Below are 18958 nucleotides of genomic sequence, written 5' to 3'. Positions count from 1 at the left end.
TGCAGACATCATCTAGGTGCTGTCAGATGGTCAACTAGTGATGTGGGAAGGTCTTCTGTTTTGTGTTGATTTCACTGGTTAATAAAGAAAGTGCCTTGGCCATTTGATAGGCCAGCCCTTAGGTGGGTGGAGTAGACAGAACAGAATGCTGGGAAGAAGGAAAGTTAGGCAGACGCCATGCCTCTTCTCTCCAGGTCAGACACAATGGAGCTAGCCGCCAGGTCAGATATGCTGAATCTTTCCCAGTAAGCCACCATCTTGTGGTGCTACACAGATTATTAGAAATGGGTTAGTCAAGATGTGAGAATTAGCCAATAAGAGGCTAAAACTAATGGGCCAGGCAGTGTTTAAATGAATACAATTTGTGTGTTGTTATTTTGGGTAAGGCTAGCCGGTGGCTGGGAGCTGGGAGGCGGAAGCGGCCTGCAGCTCCTTCTACAAACTAGTATCAGGCACTGCAGACATCATCCAGGCAGAAAGCAGCTTTCCAGGGGAGATCTGCCCTGCAGTGACATTTTGTTTGTGCTCTAACACATAAAGCTTGTCTGGAGATCAGAGTGCAGAGCCATCCACTAGTAAATCATAGAGGCCAGGCAGTGGTGGTGCACACCTTTAATCCCAGCACCTGGGAGGAGGACAGAGGAAATGATATGGCAGGGCTGAGACAGGAGCGTAGCCCCTTTCTGGCTGAGAAGTTGCTGAGATAAGAGGTGGCTGTGGTTTGCACCTTTGTCTCTCTGATCTTTCAGCATTTATCTCGATATCTGACCCTGAGTTTTACTAGTAAGACCAATAAAACTCATGCTACACTGCCCTACCTCTCCTTCGTCCTCAAGTAGTGATGGGGAACCTCAGAATACAGCAGTCCTTACCCAAACATCTTTTTTTAATTTAGAAATTTTTTTATTGATTTTTTATTGAGCTCTACATTTTTTTCTGCTCCCCTCCCCTTCAACCCTCTCCCATGGTCCCCCATGCTCTCGGCTGCACCCGAGAGGAGAGCTGTCGAGTCTGAGCTCACTTCCTCTTCCTCCCAGCATTCTGTTCTGTTTATTCCTCCCACCTATGTTTTACCTTATGAGGGCCAGCCAAGCAGTTTCTTTATTGCTTAACCAATGAAATCAACAGATTCATATATGACAATCCCACATCACTCCCAATTTACTCAGGAGATCTTGTCTTTTTCTACTTCCCATGTAGATTAGATCCATGTATGCCTCTCTTAGTGTCCTCATTGTTGTCTAAGTTCTCTGGGATTGTGATTTGTAGGCTGGTTTTCTTAACTTTATGTTTAAAACCACTTATGAGTGAGTGAGTACACATGACAACTGTCTTTCTCTTACCCTGACATCTTGAATCATGACTTAACTAATAATGCGAGGGAGCCTAAGAAAGATGAAGACAGAACGGAGTAAGGAATGGCCTGACGTTAGAGAAGAAAGTCAACAAAGCAGAAGATTCAAAATGACATTCTCATTCCAAGAACAAATTTGATTTGGTGATATTTAACAATCTGACAGAAATCATGTCACAAATTCCTTATAATTATTATTATAAACACTCTCAAGACTATGTTCATACAAATTACCAATGTCTGGCAAATTCAAAATGTTAGAGTATAACATACTATTCATTAGACTTATCTCTTCACTCACAATACTGGAAATAAAACCATTCGATTTGCTTTAAGAAAAAAATCTTTGAACCCAATGAAAGAACATTCCAAAGAGATTCTGGAAGAATAATACTGTTTAAAGCTATTTTTAAGTGTTTGTTAGAATGAAATTTCAGTACATGAAAACAGAAAAACAGAGAGTCTGTGAAAGCCCAGGTGAGTCACAGAGGAAGCAAAGCCAGCTTCACTGCAGAAGGACGCCTCGCTTCTAGAGCCTGTGTGACGTGTGTAGTCTCTGACCCACTCTGGAAAGCCCCTCCAGGAGCTGTTTGTAGAAGAGCATTCAGTCAACCTCTCCTGACATCACAAGCACAGATGAGTACTTGCTGGAGCAAATTGCTAAGATATTTTGTTTTTTCCTTGTTTGCTTTGAGAAAGGTCTCACATGGTACATTAGTCTTTTTAATTTTATTTCTTACTTATTTATTTATTTTGATTTTTCAAGACAGGGTTTCTCTGTGTAACAGCCCTGTCTGTTCTGGAACTTGCTTTGTATACCAGGCTGGCCTCAAATTCACTGAGATCCACCCACTTCTGCCTTCTGAGTGCTGGGATTAAAGCTGTGAACCACCACTGTCCAAGAGTATACATTTGAGGATAATCTTGAACTTCTGATCCTCTTGTCTCCACCTCCTGAGTGCTGGGATTACCAGGTATGCCATCACCACATCTGGCTGCAAGTGGTACTGATATGAACCCTGACAAACCCCAGGGCTTTGTCCATGCTAGAAAAGCACTCCACTGAGTGACATCTCTTCCGAGGTGTTGGAGAAGATTCTGACTCCTATGGAACAGAACAAAGCAATCTCGTACCTCAGTAACAATGAAGACCAAATGTTAATATAGCAGTAATGATCAGGATCAGAAAAATGTCTGAATTCTAATTTGTTAAAATCTAAACAAAGAATTAGTGTAAGGATTATAGTACTTTGAGGCTGTATATTTTGGAATGTGCTTCCCCAAATGAACCATAACCTAGCAGAAAAAAAAAAGAAATAATAATAGTAATCTGTTGGGAACACAGCACGAAGGTCCTTGTGCCCAAAGACCTCCATAGAAAGCAGGAAAGCTAACACACAAGACTGTCCTCTCAAAGGAATGGACATAAAATCTGTTTTTCCATCCAGAAAGCTGGGAATTCGAGGTGATTAACAGCCTGATGATCTGTTGGGCCAGACCATATTAAGCTCCTACAATCAGGACCAGGTGGCTAATAGCTGAAATGACCTCTATCTATCCACATGACTGAGACCAGGCCAGATCCTTCCTTAGGCCCTTAAGCTAGTACAGTAGCCTATCTCCAGACCCCATCTTCTTGGAAGAAATGATTAGTTCCCTGAGTTGAGTTTCAGTGTAATTATGTTTCCTTTGGCACTGGTGATCTGTATTATACCCAGGAAACTTTTTCCAAATTATACTGGGTTTAAATATGCTGGCAAAAACTACCTGCATCAGACTCTCTAGGTTTGATCCAGGTTGACAATTGGAACCCAGTGAGTTCTCACCTCTTCATGGGTCATTTTCCTGCAGAGACTCCATCAATAATCCACTGGCCCTTAAGTTATTATCCTGGGGCTGGAGAGATAATGGCTCAGCAGTTAAGAGCACTTGCTTTTCTTGCAAAGGACCCAGGTTCAGTGACCAGCACCCACACAGCAGTTCATAACTGTCAGTAACTCTAGTTCCATGGGATCCAACACCCTTCTGGCCTGCACAGCACAGCACACACATGTGACACACATACGTGCATATAAAACACTCACAGACATAAAATAAAAATAAGTGATTTCTTTTGAAAGTTATTAGCACAGGGCCAGCTAAATGGCTCAGAGGGTTTAGGTGCTTGCCACCAAGTCTAAGAGCCTCAGTTCAATCCCTGGGACCCACATGGTGGAAGGAGAAAACCGACTCCCACAAGTAAACAGTCCTCTGAACTCTGCATACACACTGTGGCATGTGCATATCCACACATGTGCATAAATAAATCAAGAAAGGGAGAAGCAAAGGGAAATATGACCAAGATACAATGTATACATGCATGACATTGCCAAAGAATACATAAAAATAATCTTTTAAAATGTTCACAGTGTAGGCCCATTAGTTGGACTAGCAAGGGATGTATGTGAAGCAGGATGGAGGGGGCGTGTTCTGAGTCAGTCTCCTCTCACAGTAGTCAACATGAGAGCCCCATAGAGTTATCCTAAATGTCAGACAGTCTGATATACCATCACAATCCCTGCAGTGAGCCTCTAGGTCAGAGGGAAGGACTATTGTATCAAGACACACAAAATGGAAGCCGATCAAACTTTCTTTCCTTATTATCACTGCATTCCACTGTATTTAGAATTTCTAAAAAAAGAGTAAACTATTAAAAGACAAATGCACTAGACCAGGTGGTGGTGGTGGTGGTGGTGGTGCACACCTTTAATTCCAGCACTCAGGAGGCAGAGGCAGACAAATCTCTGTGAGTTCAGGGCCAGCTTGGTCTACAGAGCTAGTTCCAGGACAGCCAGGGCTGTTACAAAGAGAAACCCTGTCTGGAAAACAAAACAAACAAAAAAAAGGATAAATGCACTGACAGGCTCTGGGGGTAGCCCCCTGTGTATGTACAATCCTCCTTTCCCCACTTCCCTGTTAGACAGACAATCTTTTGAATGTTTTGACATAAAATGATGTATGAACCTATGAAAAATCCTCAATGAAAACAGTTTAGCCTCTAAGGTTTTGGAACAAGCCAACAACCATTTTAGCAAGGAGCTGAAGTAACTATTTCCTTTTGAGAAACAGCTTTGGCTTGCTACTAAACTCCAATGAAAACTGACTAGAACATTAAGAGATCATATAGTCAGAGTGCTCATCATTAGTTATTACTGGATGCATTTAATTCGAAATTCTAGCAGGCCCAAATGGATTCTCAAGGCCCAACTGGGCTGTAAATCAAACTGCTGGCAAAATATCTCATGAGTGTCCTCCTGCTATGTCCATCTCGCTCTCAATCTGCTCCTACGGCTTCATGAGCTCCCTATGACCACCAAGCTTGAGTGGGATAAAATGGCTCCTGCACAACTCATTCAAGGGGCTTCCAAGAATTAGGTAAGTGGACAAATCTTCCCTATGTGAAGGACAGAGAGTTAGTTAGTTGTTCATACCCTTATTCACTATGATTCTTAAGTAGTCTGGGTTAGGATTTACATGGCAATTTTGGACATGTCTAATAGGCTGGTGCTGAATGACAAGAACTGAGATGGGGCATGTCTGGACAGTCAGTGACAAGACAGTTTTGAGAAGGGCAATTTGGGTAAATCTCTGGACATCTAAAAATATGTGTTCCATGTGACCATAAAACTACCTCACTACGGGTGCTGGAGAGATGGCTCAGAGGCTAAGAGGCCTACTCTTCCAGAGGTCCTGAGTTCAATTCCCAGCAACCACATGGTGGCTCACAACCATCTGTAATGAGATCTGGTGCCCTCTTCTGGTCTGCAGACATACAGAATACTGTATATATAATAAATGAACAAATTTAAAAAAAAAACAAAACAAAACAAAAAACAACTACCTCACTAGAAAAGAAAGAATGGCTATTCTCAAGGCCTGGTCAATTCAGCCCTTCATTAGGTGGCAGTTCTGATGACCGGAAGGCTAACCATGTCCTCACGAACAGGGATATCTTTCCACCAAGGCTAACTTAGTGGCATCACTGCTAAGTATCCCCAAAATGTAATGTCCTCCAGATGAGCCATTTACTCAGAAGGAGCAGTCTGGTGACTCCTCACAATAGAGATGTTAGCAATTTGTCACAATCCTCAGAAGAGACATTGGTTGTGCTTGTATGTGATTTCCTATCACACTGCTGCCAATGCAATGGCCTGTGGACTTACTTGTGTGTTCACAAGACATCCAACTCAACAGTACCTCAGATGAATGATTAGCTGGGCTCCTGTGTTCTTAAACACGCTCTCCCCATCTTCCAAAAGTAACCGGCTCACATTATGGTAAAACAGCCCATAACCGCATGGGCCCTGCTCCCACAGGGATCTGCCCTGTTGGAGAGTTGGGCTACTGTTGTGGAATGCAGTTTATGAGCTGAACTAGCATTGGGCACAGCACTTCTCACAACCAGCACTAATGATTTCTCTAGATTTTGTTTTCTCTAAGACTAATAAAGGTTCTGGTCCAGAGAAAGAGTGCTTCTGCTAAAAGAATCAATAATGCTACTTTGAACTAGAAGCTAAGATTGCTATCTGGTTCATCATGGCAGAAAAAATGCAAAGGAGACTTACAGTTATTAAGAAGGTATATGTGTATGTAAATATATATGCATATATATTTATAAATTATATTTAGTTATATATAAAACACACAAGCACACACATATGTATATACATATGTGTGTATATATATAATGTGTATATATATACATATATATATATATAATTAGTTATAGTTGAATCCAGAATGAGTACAAAGAGCAATCTGTCTTTAGGAGAGATGTATATTCTGCGTTTATGACTCTACTGTCTGATGCTTTATAATTTCTACATACAGACAACTGGGCTAGGCCATAAAAGATTAAACCCTCCATGATGAGGGTAAGAATCAACCCACCAAGCAAAGAATTCTAGCTAACAATACCACTTTTGGGTATATATCCAAAGGACGCTCAATCATCTCACAAGGACATGTGCTCAACTATGTTCATAGCAGCATTCTTTGTCATAGTCAGAACCTGGAAACAACCTAAACGCCCCTTGACTGAAGAATGGATAAGGAAAATGTGGTACATTTACACAATGGAGTATTACACAGCAGAGAAAAAAAATGACACCTTGAAATTTGAAGGCAAATGGATAGAGCTAGAAAACATCATATTGAGTGAGGTAACCCAGACCCAGAAAGACAATTATCATACGTACTTACTCATAACATAAAGCAAAGAAAACCAGCCTACAAATCACAATTCCAGAGAACCTGGACAACGATGAGGACACTAAGAGAGACATACATGGATCTAATTTACGTGGGAAGTAGTAAAAAACAAGATCTCCTGAGTAAATTGGGAGCATGGGGACCATGGGAGAGGGTTGAAGGTTAATATCCCTTTTAGTTCACTTAGTGTGGCCCATATGTACATGGGTGTGGGGTAGCCACTGGGGCATAAGCAATTTACCAGCTGTAAAAGACCTGGCAAAAATGAAGCTCTTCTCAAAAGACACTCGTGTCTCTCAATCTGACTATTAGACTTGAAGCAAAGGACTTCAAAGAAAAGGGAATTTCCCTGGGAATCTCGTGTCTCTCAATCTGACTATCAGACTTGAAGCAAAGGACCTCAAAGAAAAGGGAATTTCCCTGGGAATCTCATGCTAGGAGAAGGAAAAGGCTCCAGCCAGAGGGAAAAAGATTTCACACAGTTCTAACAGACTGTCAGGCTGTCTTACAGGATGATGCTGAAGTGCAGATAATGATAGGTTAGTGGTGACCAGGAACATACCATGACATGGACTACATAGAAGTACATATCCTTGGACTCTATTTAAGCTGAACTCTCACTCCAGGACTCTGAAGAAGGGGTTGGGGCTTGGCTGGACACTACATTTCCCTGTTTCCCATTGGCCACATTGAATAAATATTTCCCCTTTTCTATTAAAAAAAAAAAAAAGAACCGTAGGTAGCTGAGGTCATGGCCATTTGAAATGATAATCCAAGATCCTCACTTGGAGCATATTTAGCTATGATCCAGTATTACTGCTTAAAAGTCAAACTAACAGTATCAGCAGTAAGAAATATTTTTCTTTTTCATGTAGAAGCAGGCTGGAAGGGGTCATACAGAACTATATAATTGCACGGATGTTCCCTACTATCCAGTCCAGGATTCACTAGATGTGGCACTCAAAACTTACTTCCAGGGCCCCTGCTCCATCAGCATTCAAAGCAGCAGGTGAGAGGAGCACGTAGGAGAGAGCCCCCCACCTCCTTGACTATTTCTACCAAGTTTTCTTTATCCTTTTCTTTATTTTGCCAAAAGTTAATCAGATGGCCCCTCCTAGCAACAAGGAAGGTCAGAAAATACAGTCCCTTGGCTGGGAAGCACTGCTGCCCTCAATAAAGTCTTGTGTGAAGACAAAGTCAAAGTTGAAAAGGTAACCATTAGCCAATGCTTTTGTGTCAAGGCTTCTTGGTATTCCCTTGCCCTGCTCTGTTCTCTACCTAGAGGGGCACAATGTTAGTTGGTCAACGTAATATTTAACCCACAATTTAAACAACAAACAAGCTAAGTCACAGTATAATTAAAAGGTCAGCTACCTACCACTCAGAGGTTTAAGCTTGACGGTAGGTTACCTTTCTGAAGAAGCGCCATGGAGGACTAATTGCATCAGTTTGGGGGGGGGGATTCTTTAAACTATTTGTACAATTAAAAAGTAGGGGTACAGTAAATTCAGGCAAAGGGCATGCTACATTTTGTCTTGCAACATTTCATGTCTTCTTTGGGGATATTTCTTTCTTTTTTTTTTAAATAAATTTTTTTCTTTTTATTTATTTATTTAAGATTTCTGCCTCTTCCCCGCCACCGCCTCCCATTTCCCTCTCCCTCCCCTGATCAAGTCCCCCTCCCTCATCAGCTCGAAGAGCAATCAGGGTTCCCTGACCTGTGGGAAGTCCAAGGACCACCCACCTCCATCCAGGTCTACTAAGGTGAGCATCCAAACTGCCTAGGCTCCCCCAAAGCCAGCACGTGCAGTAGGATAAAAAACCCATTGCCATTGTTCTTGAGTTCTCAGTAGTCCTCATTGTCCACTATGTTCAGCAAGTCCGGTTTTATCCCATGCTTTTTCAGACCCAGGCCAGCTGGCCTTAGTGGGTTCCCGATAGAACATCCCCATTGTCTCAGTGTGTGGGTGCACCCCTCACGGTCCTGAGTTCCTTGCTCGTACTCTCTCTCCTTCTGCTCCTGATTTGGACCTTGAGATTTCAGTCTGGTGCTCCAATGTGGGTCTCTGTCTCTGTCTCCTTTCCTCGCCTGATGAAGGTTAATATTCAGGAGGATGCCTATATGTTTGTCTTTGGATTCACCTTCTTATTTAGCTTCTCTAGGATCACGAATTATAGGCTCAATATCCTTTATTTATGGCTAGAATCCAAATATGAGTGAGTACATCCCATGTTCCTCTTTTTGGGTCTGGCTTACCTCACTCAGGATAGTGTTTTCTATTTCCATCCATTTGTATGCAAAGTTCAAGAAGTCCTTGTTTTTTACTGCTGAGTAGTACTCTAATATGTATATATTCCATACTTTCTTCATCCATTCTTCCATTGAAGGGCATCTAGGTTGTTTCCAGGTTCTGGCTATTACAAACAATGCTGCTATGAACATAGTTGAGCATATACTTTTGTTGTATGATAGGGCCTCTCTTGGGTATATTCCTTTGGGGATATTTCTTTCTCTTACTCTATGAAACATATCAGTTTACCAACCAACTGACCAAAGAGTGGCCAAGACTTATGCAGGGCTGATCACAATACACACTGCTAGCACACAGGGGAGCTCATATGGATCAGGTTTATGATGCAAGAAAGGTCAGACTGCCTCCCATAGACTCTGAAGCTAGAGGATCCATCCAAGGATTAATTCAGCCAGAGGCAACACTTCTGACCAGTGCTGCCCATAGACATTGGTCATTTTTGCTTCTGGTTTCCCTACCTCATCGCCATTTGAGGTTCCAAGGCCCGATTAGCTCTTCCTTGTCAAGTCATCCCAAGTCAATTTGTTTATAACTAAAACATGTTGACAATCCTATGTACTATGCTTGAGAGACTAGAAATCCTGAGCTTTCAGTACTACCTGGGTGAGCACTTCCAGATCTGGCTCTGGTGTCCGTCTTCCTTATCGGTACCTGATCCACGTCTGATTGCGTTTTAGACATATCGTCATGCCCCGAACACTTCACTAAGGACACAAATTTTTCTCTGTGCTCTCCAAACATCCTCCCCCACAAATAGCCCCTGCTACCTCAAGAAACAGCCACTCAGCTTACTTCAGATTTGCTCTCTATAACCATCAAGTTCTCTCAGCCCCACTTCATGAAAGGACTTGAACCCATTCTTTCCTCTTCATTTCCAGAGCTACTGCCTAAATTCATACCCCACCTCACCCTTTGGTCCCCAACAACATCTCAATGTCAGGAACCTAAGACTTCTCAGTTCATTATCCCTGAGCTCAGAACCATTTGCCTTTCTTGTGTTGTCATCATTTAAATTTTAAACGTTTTGATCATAACATGTATGAAATATTTTATTGCACTGACAGTTTTATATGTGTTTTATTTAACTAGAAATCTTGGTAAGGAGTAGGCCAATGTGATTGACTTGGTATCTGGTGGGTTTTATATTCTCTATGATAAGCACAGAACCTGGCCATTAGGGGACACATTGAACTAGCAGCTAAGAAAGAAATTAATGAAGCAGTCTTCTTCTAGGTCAATCTGCACCCAGCTTATCATTTCTACAATTTATGATCTCCACAGCTGCTAAAGCCAGCTTTTTAAAGGACGCATCTGGTCAGAGATCTCTTACTGACAGTGGGGTAAGATTTTATCTTCTTTATTTTATTTATGTTGAGTTTTTGAGACAGGGTTTCTCTGTGTAACCAGGCTGGCCTCGAACTCACAGAGATCCATCTGCCTCTGCCTCCCAAGTACTGGGATTAAAGGCACATATTGTCAACACTCAGTTAAAATTATATCTTCTTAATGAAATATAAAGATTACCCCAAAATCTGGCCTCAACTTCTCCTTTACCTCTTAAATCAACTTTATTTGGTTTGCAGACATTCCACTAACAGTAGCCAAAATCTAAAGACGGTCTCAATATTCATGTACAACATATAGGTAAATAAACTTTGTGTCGGTTCAGTAGACAAGCCTGTCCTGAATGGTTTCCTGTCAATTTGAGAAGAGGTACCTCAACTGATAAAATGCTTCCATCATATTACCTGTAGACAAGTCTGTGGAGTATTTTCTTGATTAATAACTATGTTGGAGAACCCAGACCACTGTAAGCAGTATCATGCCTGTGCAGGTGGTCCTAAATTATACAAGAAGCAGGCTGAGCCAGGTGTGGTGGCTCGGCCTTTAATCCTCAGGAGGCAGCGGCAGGCAGATCTCCATTAGTTCAAGCTGGCTATACACGGATACCCTATCTCAAAAAATTAGAAAGGAAGACACAAGCAAGCAAACAGGCTGAGCAAGCCATGAGGAGCAACCTAGTAAGCAGCACTCCTCCATGGCTTTTGCTTTAGGTTCCTGCCTTGAGTTCCTGCCCTGACTTCCCTTCATGATGGGCTGTAACTTGCAAGCTGAAATAAACCCTTTCCTCCCCAAGTTGCTTTTGGTTATGGTGTTTTATCATAGCAACAGAAACCTATCTAAGAGAAGTTACAAACAGGAGTATTTAGCAATAAATGAAATATAGTTGTTGCTTATGCTCTGCCCAGTTTTCTGGTTATCTGCAGTAGAGGAGCAAATCTACAGTCCATCAGTACTTACTGCATCATGGAGCAGACATTTGTGGCCTCTTCTTTTGCTTCATCCCATTCCATGTTTACCCTACCTCACTACAAAGTTTCCTAGATTTTCCAAGCAATTCTTATGTCTATATTTTCCTGCTTCAGTTATTTCCTTCTCATCCAACACAAGCCAATTTTCAGGTCACTTTGCCTTTAGAAATCTTCAGTTTCACCAGAAAGACATTGTTTTCTGCTTGTCTGCTCGGCACACTAGTCACACATGCCGCATTTCTCTCAAGGCACTCTGAAGCTGGGCTTGTGTTCCCGCTGAAACAGATTTCCAATAGCAATGACAGCTGCTACCATTTGGAGATCAGCTATGTGCCAGGCACTGTTCTAAATACTCGATCTACAGTAACTCTTTTACTCCCATAAAACCCTGACTTAAGTGCCACTCTTACCCAGGCCAGGGCACAGGGAGCTACCGTAAACTGCCTGAGAGTTCGGGGAGGTGGGGGGAGCAGGGTGCAAGGCCAGGCCGAGTCGGGAGCTCCTGCTCATTGCACCTCTCATGAATTCCTGGATGGCAACAACTGCGTCTTATTCATGTTTGTACACCCCATGCCCAGAGAACCTCAAATATTTGTGGAATGAATTAAAATTTATAATTTTCTCCTAGTCATCCAAGAAAAGTTCTTTGTAAGTAATAAAGGTTTTTAGTCAGTAATTACAGAACTGAATCTAGAAAGGGTCTTTCATAAACATGGAAGACTAAAATTAAATTTCTAATAACAAGTTGAAAGAATGCTAAAGAATTTCACCATATTAAAAAAACAAACAAAAAGAAATAAAACAAAACAAACAAATTTTAAAAAAAAAACCCTAATGGGTTCTCTAGACAGCCAAGTAACTAAAGTGGAGGGGAACAAGCTGTCTTTTCTAAGGAATCAATGACCCCTAAGAGACTACAGCTATACTTTTCTCCTATAATAGCACACTAATGAATCCCACCATTCTGAATCTATTAGAGAGCAGAGTGTTCTGAAGGCAAAAGCAAAAAGGCAAAGTATTTAAACAAATGTTTAATCCTAAAAGCCCAATCTGTCCAGAATAATCCAAGAAAATAAAGCCACATCACTCAAAGAAGCCAGTTGCATTTGCACAACCCTTTGAGCAGTCCCACAGCAAGAGGCATCCGTGCCATCTTTTAAACCACCAACTACTGCCCACTAGATCTCAGAAGCATCTAGGCTATCACTAATCAACAGTTGCTCCAGTTTGTTTGGCCTTTTTTCACCGTGATATACACGATGGCCAAAACCAACTTGGGAATAACAGGGTTAGTTTCCTTTTATACTTCCAGGTAACAGTTAATCAATCACCGAAACCCAGAACTCGGGAGGCAGGAGGCGAATCTTTGTGAGTTCGAGGCCAGCCTGGTCTACAAGAGCTAGTTCCAGGTCAGGCTCCAAAGCTACAGAGAAACCCTGTCTCGAAAAAAAAAAAGAAAAAAAGAAAAAAGATCATGAAAGCATGCTGTTTACTGGCTTACTTACAAGTTAGTTGCTAGCTAGCTAGCTTGCTTGCTTTTCTCCTTCTTTTTCTTCTTGTTTGTGTTTTGAGTCAGGGTCTCACTATGTAGCCTTGGCCATCTTGGAACTCACTAAGTAGAACAGGCTGTTCTTGAGCTCACAGAGATCTGCCTGCCTCTGCCTCCTGAGTGCTGGCATTAAAGGCACTCCGGGATAGCACTGAGTTGTCTATAGTGTGCTGGCATGAATCATCAATCAAGTCATGAGCACAAGCTAATCTGATCAAGGCAATTCTGCAATAGAGGATCTCTGTCTCAGTGACTCCAGGTTGTGCCAAATTGGCAATAAAAACTAACTAGCACAGTAGTATGTCAAGGAAACTTACAAAAGCTAAAAATACTTAAACATAAATGATCCACACAGAAATATAAATGATTGAAGTATTTATTATGCACAAGTGGGTACTTCATTGAATTATACAGGCAACAATAAAACCACAGGGCACAAGTTGTATTGGCAGGAAGGGACAGGTTGGCTCACTGTGGCTACCTTTAGTTTCTCCTACACTAATAATCTACCTGGGCATTCCTATAGACCACTGTCCAGCTTGGATAGGTCCACAGCCCCTCATCCAAAGACCCTTGTCTTAGCCACTGTTCTACTGCTGTGAAGAAACAGCATGATCATGGCAACTCTTATAAAAGAAATGAGTTAACTTGCTTGCTTACAGTTTCAGAAGTTTCATCTACTATCATCGTGGTGGGAAGCATGGCAAGAACAAAATAGCACTCACAGCACTGGGGCAAGAGCTTAGAGCTACATCAGGATGTACAGGCCTGGCATGAGCTTTGGAAACCTCAAAGCCCATCCCCAATGACACACTTCCTCCAAAAGAGCCACACCTCCTAATCCTTCTCAAATAATGCCACTCTCTGATGACTAAGTATTCAAATATCTGACCTATAGGGGCATATTCAAACCACCACACCTCTGAAACAAGTATCTTTCAGAATGTAACTCTTTTTTGAATTTAGGAAAGTGCTTTAATTCTATACTCCAGCAAGACTAAGCAGATCTATAGTCAAACATTAATATTTTTGCAACAAAACGAATATTCACATTCACTGGGATGAATAAAAGGTATATGAATAAAAGTCTCATATCCATTTAGATCAGGTTATGAGTCTGAAAAATACATTATTTTCTGAGCTTTTACGGTTTTTTGTTTAGTTTTATTTGCTTGGTTTTTCAAGGCAGGGTTTCACTGTGTAACAGCCCTGGCTGTCCTGGAACTCACTCTGTAGACCAGGCTGTCCTCAAACTCACAGATATCCACCTGCTTCTGTCTCCCGAGTGCTGGAATTAAGGGTGTGAGCCACCAACATCCGACTGCTTTTCAGATTTTTAAATTGTGGCAGAAGAACCATATTCATTGCACCACTGCATTTGATTTTTTTCACTGAGAAGGGCTTTCTTACAAAATAAATCCAGGTCCAACAGAAGTTTTCAGACAGTTTAGGACTGGTAACACCATTGGAAATCATCTTGGGAAATCCCTTACTTCACTGTTTAGTGACTGAAAACCCAGAAAAGTGAAATGAGTTGCTGGTGTCATATGCTGTGTACCTATAGAACTGAAATTAGAAACACAAGTCTACGGTCTCCCCTTCTCTTCTTCTCCCTCCTAGTCCCATCTCATCCTCACTACACCTTGATTTGAAGTAATATATCTCTTAAGTTTATTTTTTAAATACTGAAATAATTATAGACAACAAGTAGCAAAAATAGGATAGAGTTCTCTGTACCTCAGACACAGCTTCACTCAACAGTGACAAAATTATTACTGTATTATACTTGTAGCATAATACAACTACCCTAAATCAACTTTATTCTGTTTTCGTTTTCAGCAGCTTCTCAATCTTGTGTTCAGTTTGTGCAGCTTTATTCCTTGTCTAAACTCATGCAGCCACCATCACAAGACTCCAAACTGGCCCATCAGCATGATCCAGTTCTTCATCGTTTTATTCCTCCCTTCTCCCAACAATGTCACCTAACTAGAAATGTCACTTATCTGTTCGCCATCTCTACAGTTTGGGCTTTTGTTTTAATGATCTAAATGCTAGTTTGGCTTCTATTGCTGCGATAAAACACTGACAAAAGACAACTTACTGAGTAATGATGTATTTGGCTTGCATTCCCCAGTTGTAGTCCACTGAGGGAAGCCAAGGCAGGAGCCTGGAGACAGGAGCTGATGCAGAGACTATGGATGTCTGCTGTTCATTAGCTTGCTCCCACTGGCTTGTTCAGCCTTCTTTCTTATACAACCCAGAACCAGCTGCCCAGAGTGTACGACCACCCAGTGGGCTGGGCCCTCCCCCTCCCACATCAATCATTAATCAAGAAGATATGCCATAGTCTTGCCTACAAGCCAATCTAATAGGAGCATTTTCTCAATTGAGGTTTCTTCCCAGATAACTCCAGCTTGTGTCAAAGTGACCAAAATACTAATAATATTAAAAAAAAAAACATTGTATAAATGGGATTATACATAATATAAACTTGTGGAACTCAGTTCTTTTAAAAAAAAAAAAAACTAGTGTTAGAAAGCTGGGTATGGTGGCTTTAATCTCAGCACTCAGGAAGCAGAGGCATGAGAGTTCCAGGCCAGCCTGGGTAACAGTGTAAAACCCTGTCTTCAAAAACACCAAATAACTACGCTTTGATGAAATACACGACCTGTCCCCACCAAAGTGTCTCTAGTTCAGTAGTGCTAGCATAACTGCTCTTCAGTTTCTACCCTTTTCCTCTTGAGTTTGACTCCTGTGATGCTCATGTAGGCAGAATCACACAGAATACATGTTTATGGGGTGTTCATTTCATTTAGCATACAGTCTCAAGGTTCAGCTGTTGTAAAATATGCAGTTGTTTTTCCAAGGTTGGTTAACATTCCATTTATGTATAAACTGCATTTCATTGATGCACTCACCACTGATGAACGCATGAGCTGTTCTGCCTTCTGGATATGGTAAACAATGCTATAAACATAAATATATAACTGAGATCGTTTTAAAATCTTTCGGAAATATATTTAGAAGTAGAATGGCTGAGTCACATGGTGACTCCTAATTTTCAAATAAAAAGTAGGGTTTGTGTTTGGGAAGGCACAGTCTTCTCCAGACTGTGGCATTGCCAGTGCTTATTTCACTCCTTCTCATAAGTACGTGAGAGCGTCTCACGGTGACGGAAATCTGCATTTCTCTAAGACCTAATGCTGTTGAACAATCCCACCTCCCATCTTTACGTCCAACTGTATTGTTTCTTTTTCCACTGTGGAGTTTGAGACAAGGTCTCTCGTTTAGCCCAGACTAGCCAACCAGCAATCCATAGGAATCCCCAGTCTACATCCTCCGAGCTGGGATTACAAGCCTCGAGCCTTTAGACATGGTTGCTGGAGACCATTCCAGGTGGCTGTGTTGGCACAGCGAGTGCTGTACCGGCAAAGACATCTTCCCATCTTGCAACTTCTCTTTACGTTTGAAATAAACTACAAATCACGAGGTATGCGTTGTTTTTTTAAATGATAAAGTTTTTTCTTTTTTTTAATTCTAAGGGCAGGTTTAACGCTGGTCCAGCATCAAGAGGTAAAAGCCTCATGAGGATAATGACTTTTACCCGGATAGTGCTATACCTGGATAGTTGTTAAGAGCTGTCTACTTTGTCAGTCTGTCTCTCCCGTCTTAACCTTTCTGTAGGTAAACACTTTAATAGTGAGGAAATGAAAATTGATCTATTCCACTTTTAAAATCTCACATCTTGAGTGTGACTAAATAAACACACGTCTCTGATATCTTCACAGAAGCATGTGCACCTCTATTAGTTACGCGAAACTGTGAAAAACATCCCCAAGGTTTTCTCTTAAGAAAACCATTTATCCACTGAGCTGAGCTAAATAGAATAATGTTTTTTTAAAAAGACACCAAAGAATGTCTAAAAAGGTCAAAGGAAAGAAGGGATAAAAGAACTGGCCAGGCCCAGAGCTAGCTTGAGTGTTCTACCAGGAAAAAAGAAAAAAAGACGACGGGGCACGGGTAATAAAAGAACTAGCTGGGAACAGAGTTAGCATGAGTGTCCTGACCATATCATAACAGCAATAAAAAAGGCGCGTGGGTACGGGTGGGTCGGTGGGTCGCTCACCTGGCAGTGGTAAGCAGAGGGTGCTGAGTTCCCACCAGCTTGCGCACCTGCATGGCGATGTTGCTGAGCTCGTCACTCAGCAGGCAGCGCAGGCTCATGAAGGAAGCGGGATAGCCCACGATCTTTTCTGCCTCTGACACCACCTGGTTCCAATGGGCTGGAGACCTGGAGGAGTGAGCACGCCTGGAGACTACTGAGGAGATGGTGTCGGGGGTCCCGGAGCACCACCATTGGCGACGTGGGGGACCAGCCGCCCCGAGATAACCGGACAGGCGCAACAGCAGCTTCCGAAGGCTCATAGTGTGAATCTGAGAGGGTCAGGGACCTGGGGAAGGTGTCCAGAGATGGCACAGGAAACAAGGGCTGAGGAGGAACTTTCAGATTCTAAAACTCAACGGCGATTCCAGACTCTCGGAGAAATGTGGCTTTCCGGAGCCGTAACCGGAACTAAAGTTTGCTGCTTCTGCAAACCAACCTGGCGGGACCGCAGCCGCAATCCCAAAACTATACTGGCCACCTGTGGTAAATAGCGCTACAGTCACAGGCTACACGGAGAACACCATATTGGAGGCCTGGAATGCGGCCTGCCGTACAGACAGGGGCGGGCTGATGAGCGGCAAAGAGTACGCCTTACTTTACGGCACCACTGGGACCGCCCCGAAGGGGCGTGGCTTTGGCGGTGATCGCTGTGCGAGGGAACGGCTGGAAGCTTCTGCCGTGGACTTCAGTGTCCCGCCCTGCGGGGATGCGGTAGGCTCTCCAGCCTCCTTTCTAGCCCTGGATCTGGGAGGATTCGGGGTCGCCAGAGCGTTTCCCCCCGGCCCGGCGCAGAGTGAAGCTTATGTAAATAAAAATGTAATGAGTCGAGCCGGCGTCTGCAGTGAGGTCGTGGGACCGTGGCTCGGGCTGGCGCTTCTGTCCGCTTTGGGGTGGGGGCCAAGGACGCTGGGGGTCTCCCCTCCTGCTGGGAGTCGTCTGCGCCGCGGACCCCCGCAAAGCTGGGACGCAAATCGCTCGGTCCCCTCAGCTCTGGCCGACGTGTCCAGGTTTCTCCTGTGAAAAAACCAGACAGAAGCAACTTTGCCTTCTGCACAAGGATGCTGTGAGGATGGAAAATTCACTGGCCTGACTGCACTTCACATATTGGCTCTCTCTATTTTTTTTGTTGCATTTGCAGGATACTACTATTCCCTGCATTATGGGAAAACTGAGTGAGGCACAGCCAAATTGTAAATTACTATGGTCGGTTTAAGCAAGGGTGTGAACCCAGGCCTCATGCATGAAGCTAGCGTTTTGAGCCACCTACCAGTCAACAACTTGCTGATTTAAATACACACTCTTAACCAAAACATTGAGTAATATGCCACCAAAATTTCTTTTCTTCTCATTGCTAAAAGCTTATTGCCAGAGTGGCGATGATTTCAGTATTGGATGGAACTTTCTGTTACAGGCCTCAGGGGCCTGAGGCTTTCTTTGTAGCAGAGACTGACCTGTAACTTTTGATCCTTATGCACCTCTCAAATTCTGGGATTACAGATGAAGGCCACTCTGCCCCACTAGTGCTACCTACGTTAAATATGTCTATGATCTTGCCCTTTCTAATTACTCAAAACAATTGTTAAAGTCGCAAAACCCTAGGTTCAATCCATTGCCAAAAAAATAAAATTAAATTAAGAAGTAAAAACACTAAAGGACTAGTCACCTGCATCTTACAATCAGGAATAGTTTTTTTAAACTTACTTAAGATTCCAAAATTAATGGTTGATATTTTAAGTTCACATAATGTGAATGAACTAGGCTTTTAAACTACATATAAAATTAAGATTTAAAAGGCAGAAATTGTTCATACTATAAAACCAAAGGTTTTTAATCTACAGAAGGTTTAGCTGCAGATCTGTTTGAATGCCAAATCTCCTGTGATTTTAAATTTCTCTCTTAGAGCCAGCATAGTGGTGCTTGCCAGCACTCAGGAGGCAGAGGCTGAAGGATCTCTGAGTTCAAGGGCGACCTGATCTACACAACCAGTTCCAGGCCAGCCACACTGATCACCATAGT

At 42.5% G+C, this 18958-nt stretch overlaps 1 protein-coding gene across 2 annotated transcripts in view; it reads right to left on the bottom strand.

Moving 5' to 3' along the window:
• Nucleotides 1–17476, bottom strand: part of Pdss2 (decaprenyl diphosphate synthase subunit 2) — a 243409-nt gene extending 225933 nt beyond the window's left edge. Inside the window, exon 1 of one of the 2 annotated variants that reach the window (XM_026787457.1) lies at nucleotides 16904–17476. In XM_026787457.1, the coding sequence (XP_026643258.1) occupies nucleotides 16904–17202 (299 nt within the window). In that variant the 5' untranslated portion in view covers nucleotides 17203–17476. The remainder of the gene's footprint in view (nucleotides 1–16903) is intronic. The other variant, XM_005363584.3, reaches the window with a different exon arrangement.
• Between the last annotated feature and the right edge of the window lie 1482 nt (nucleotides 17477–18958).

This window comes from Microtus ochrogaster, linkage group LG9, assembly GCF_000317375.1.
Source record: "Microtus ochrogaster isolate Prairie Vole_2 linkage group LG9, MicOch1.0, whole genome shotgun sequence".
NCBI lineage: Eukaryota > Metazoa > Chordata > Mammalia > Rodentia > Cricetidae > Microtus > Microtus ochrogaster.
The sequence above is the reverse complement of the archived record's forward strand: the minus strand, read 5'-3'. Positions and strand labels throughout refer to the sequence as shown.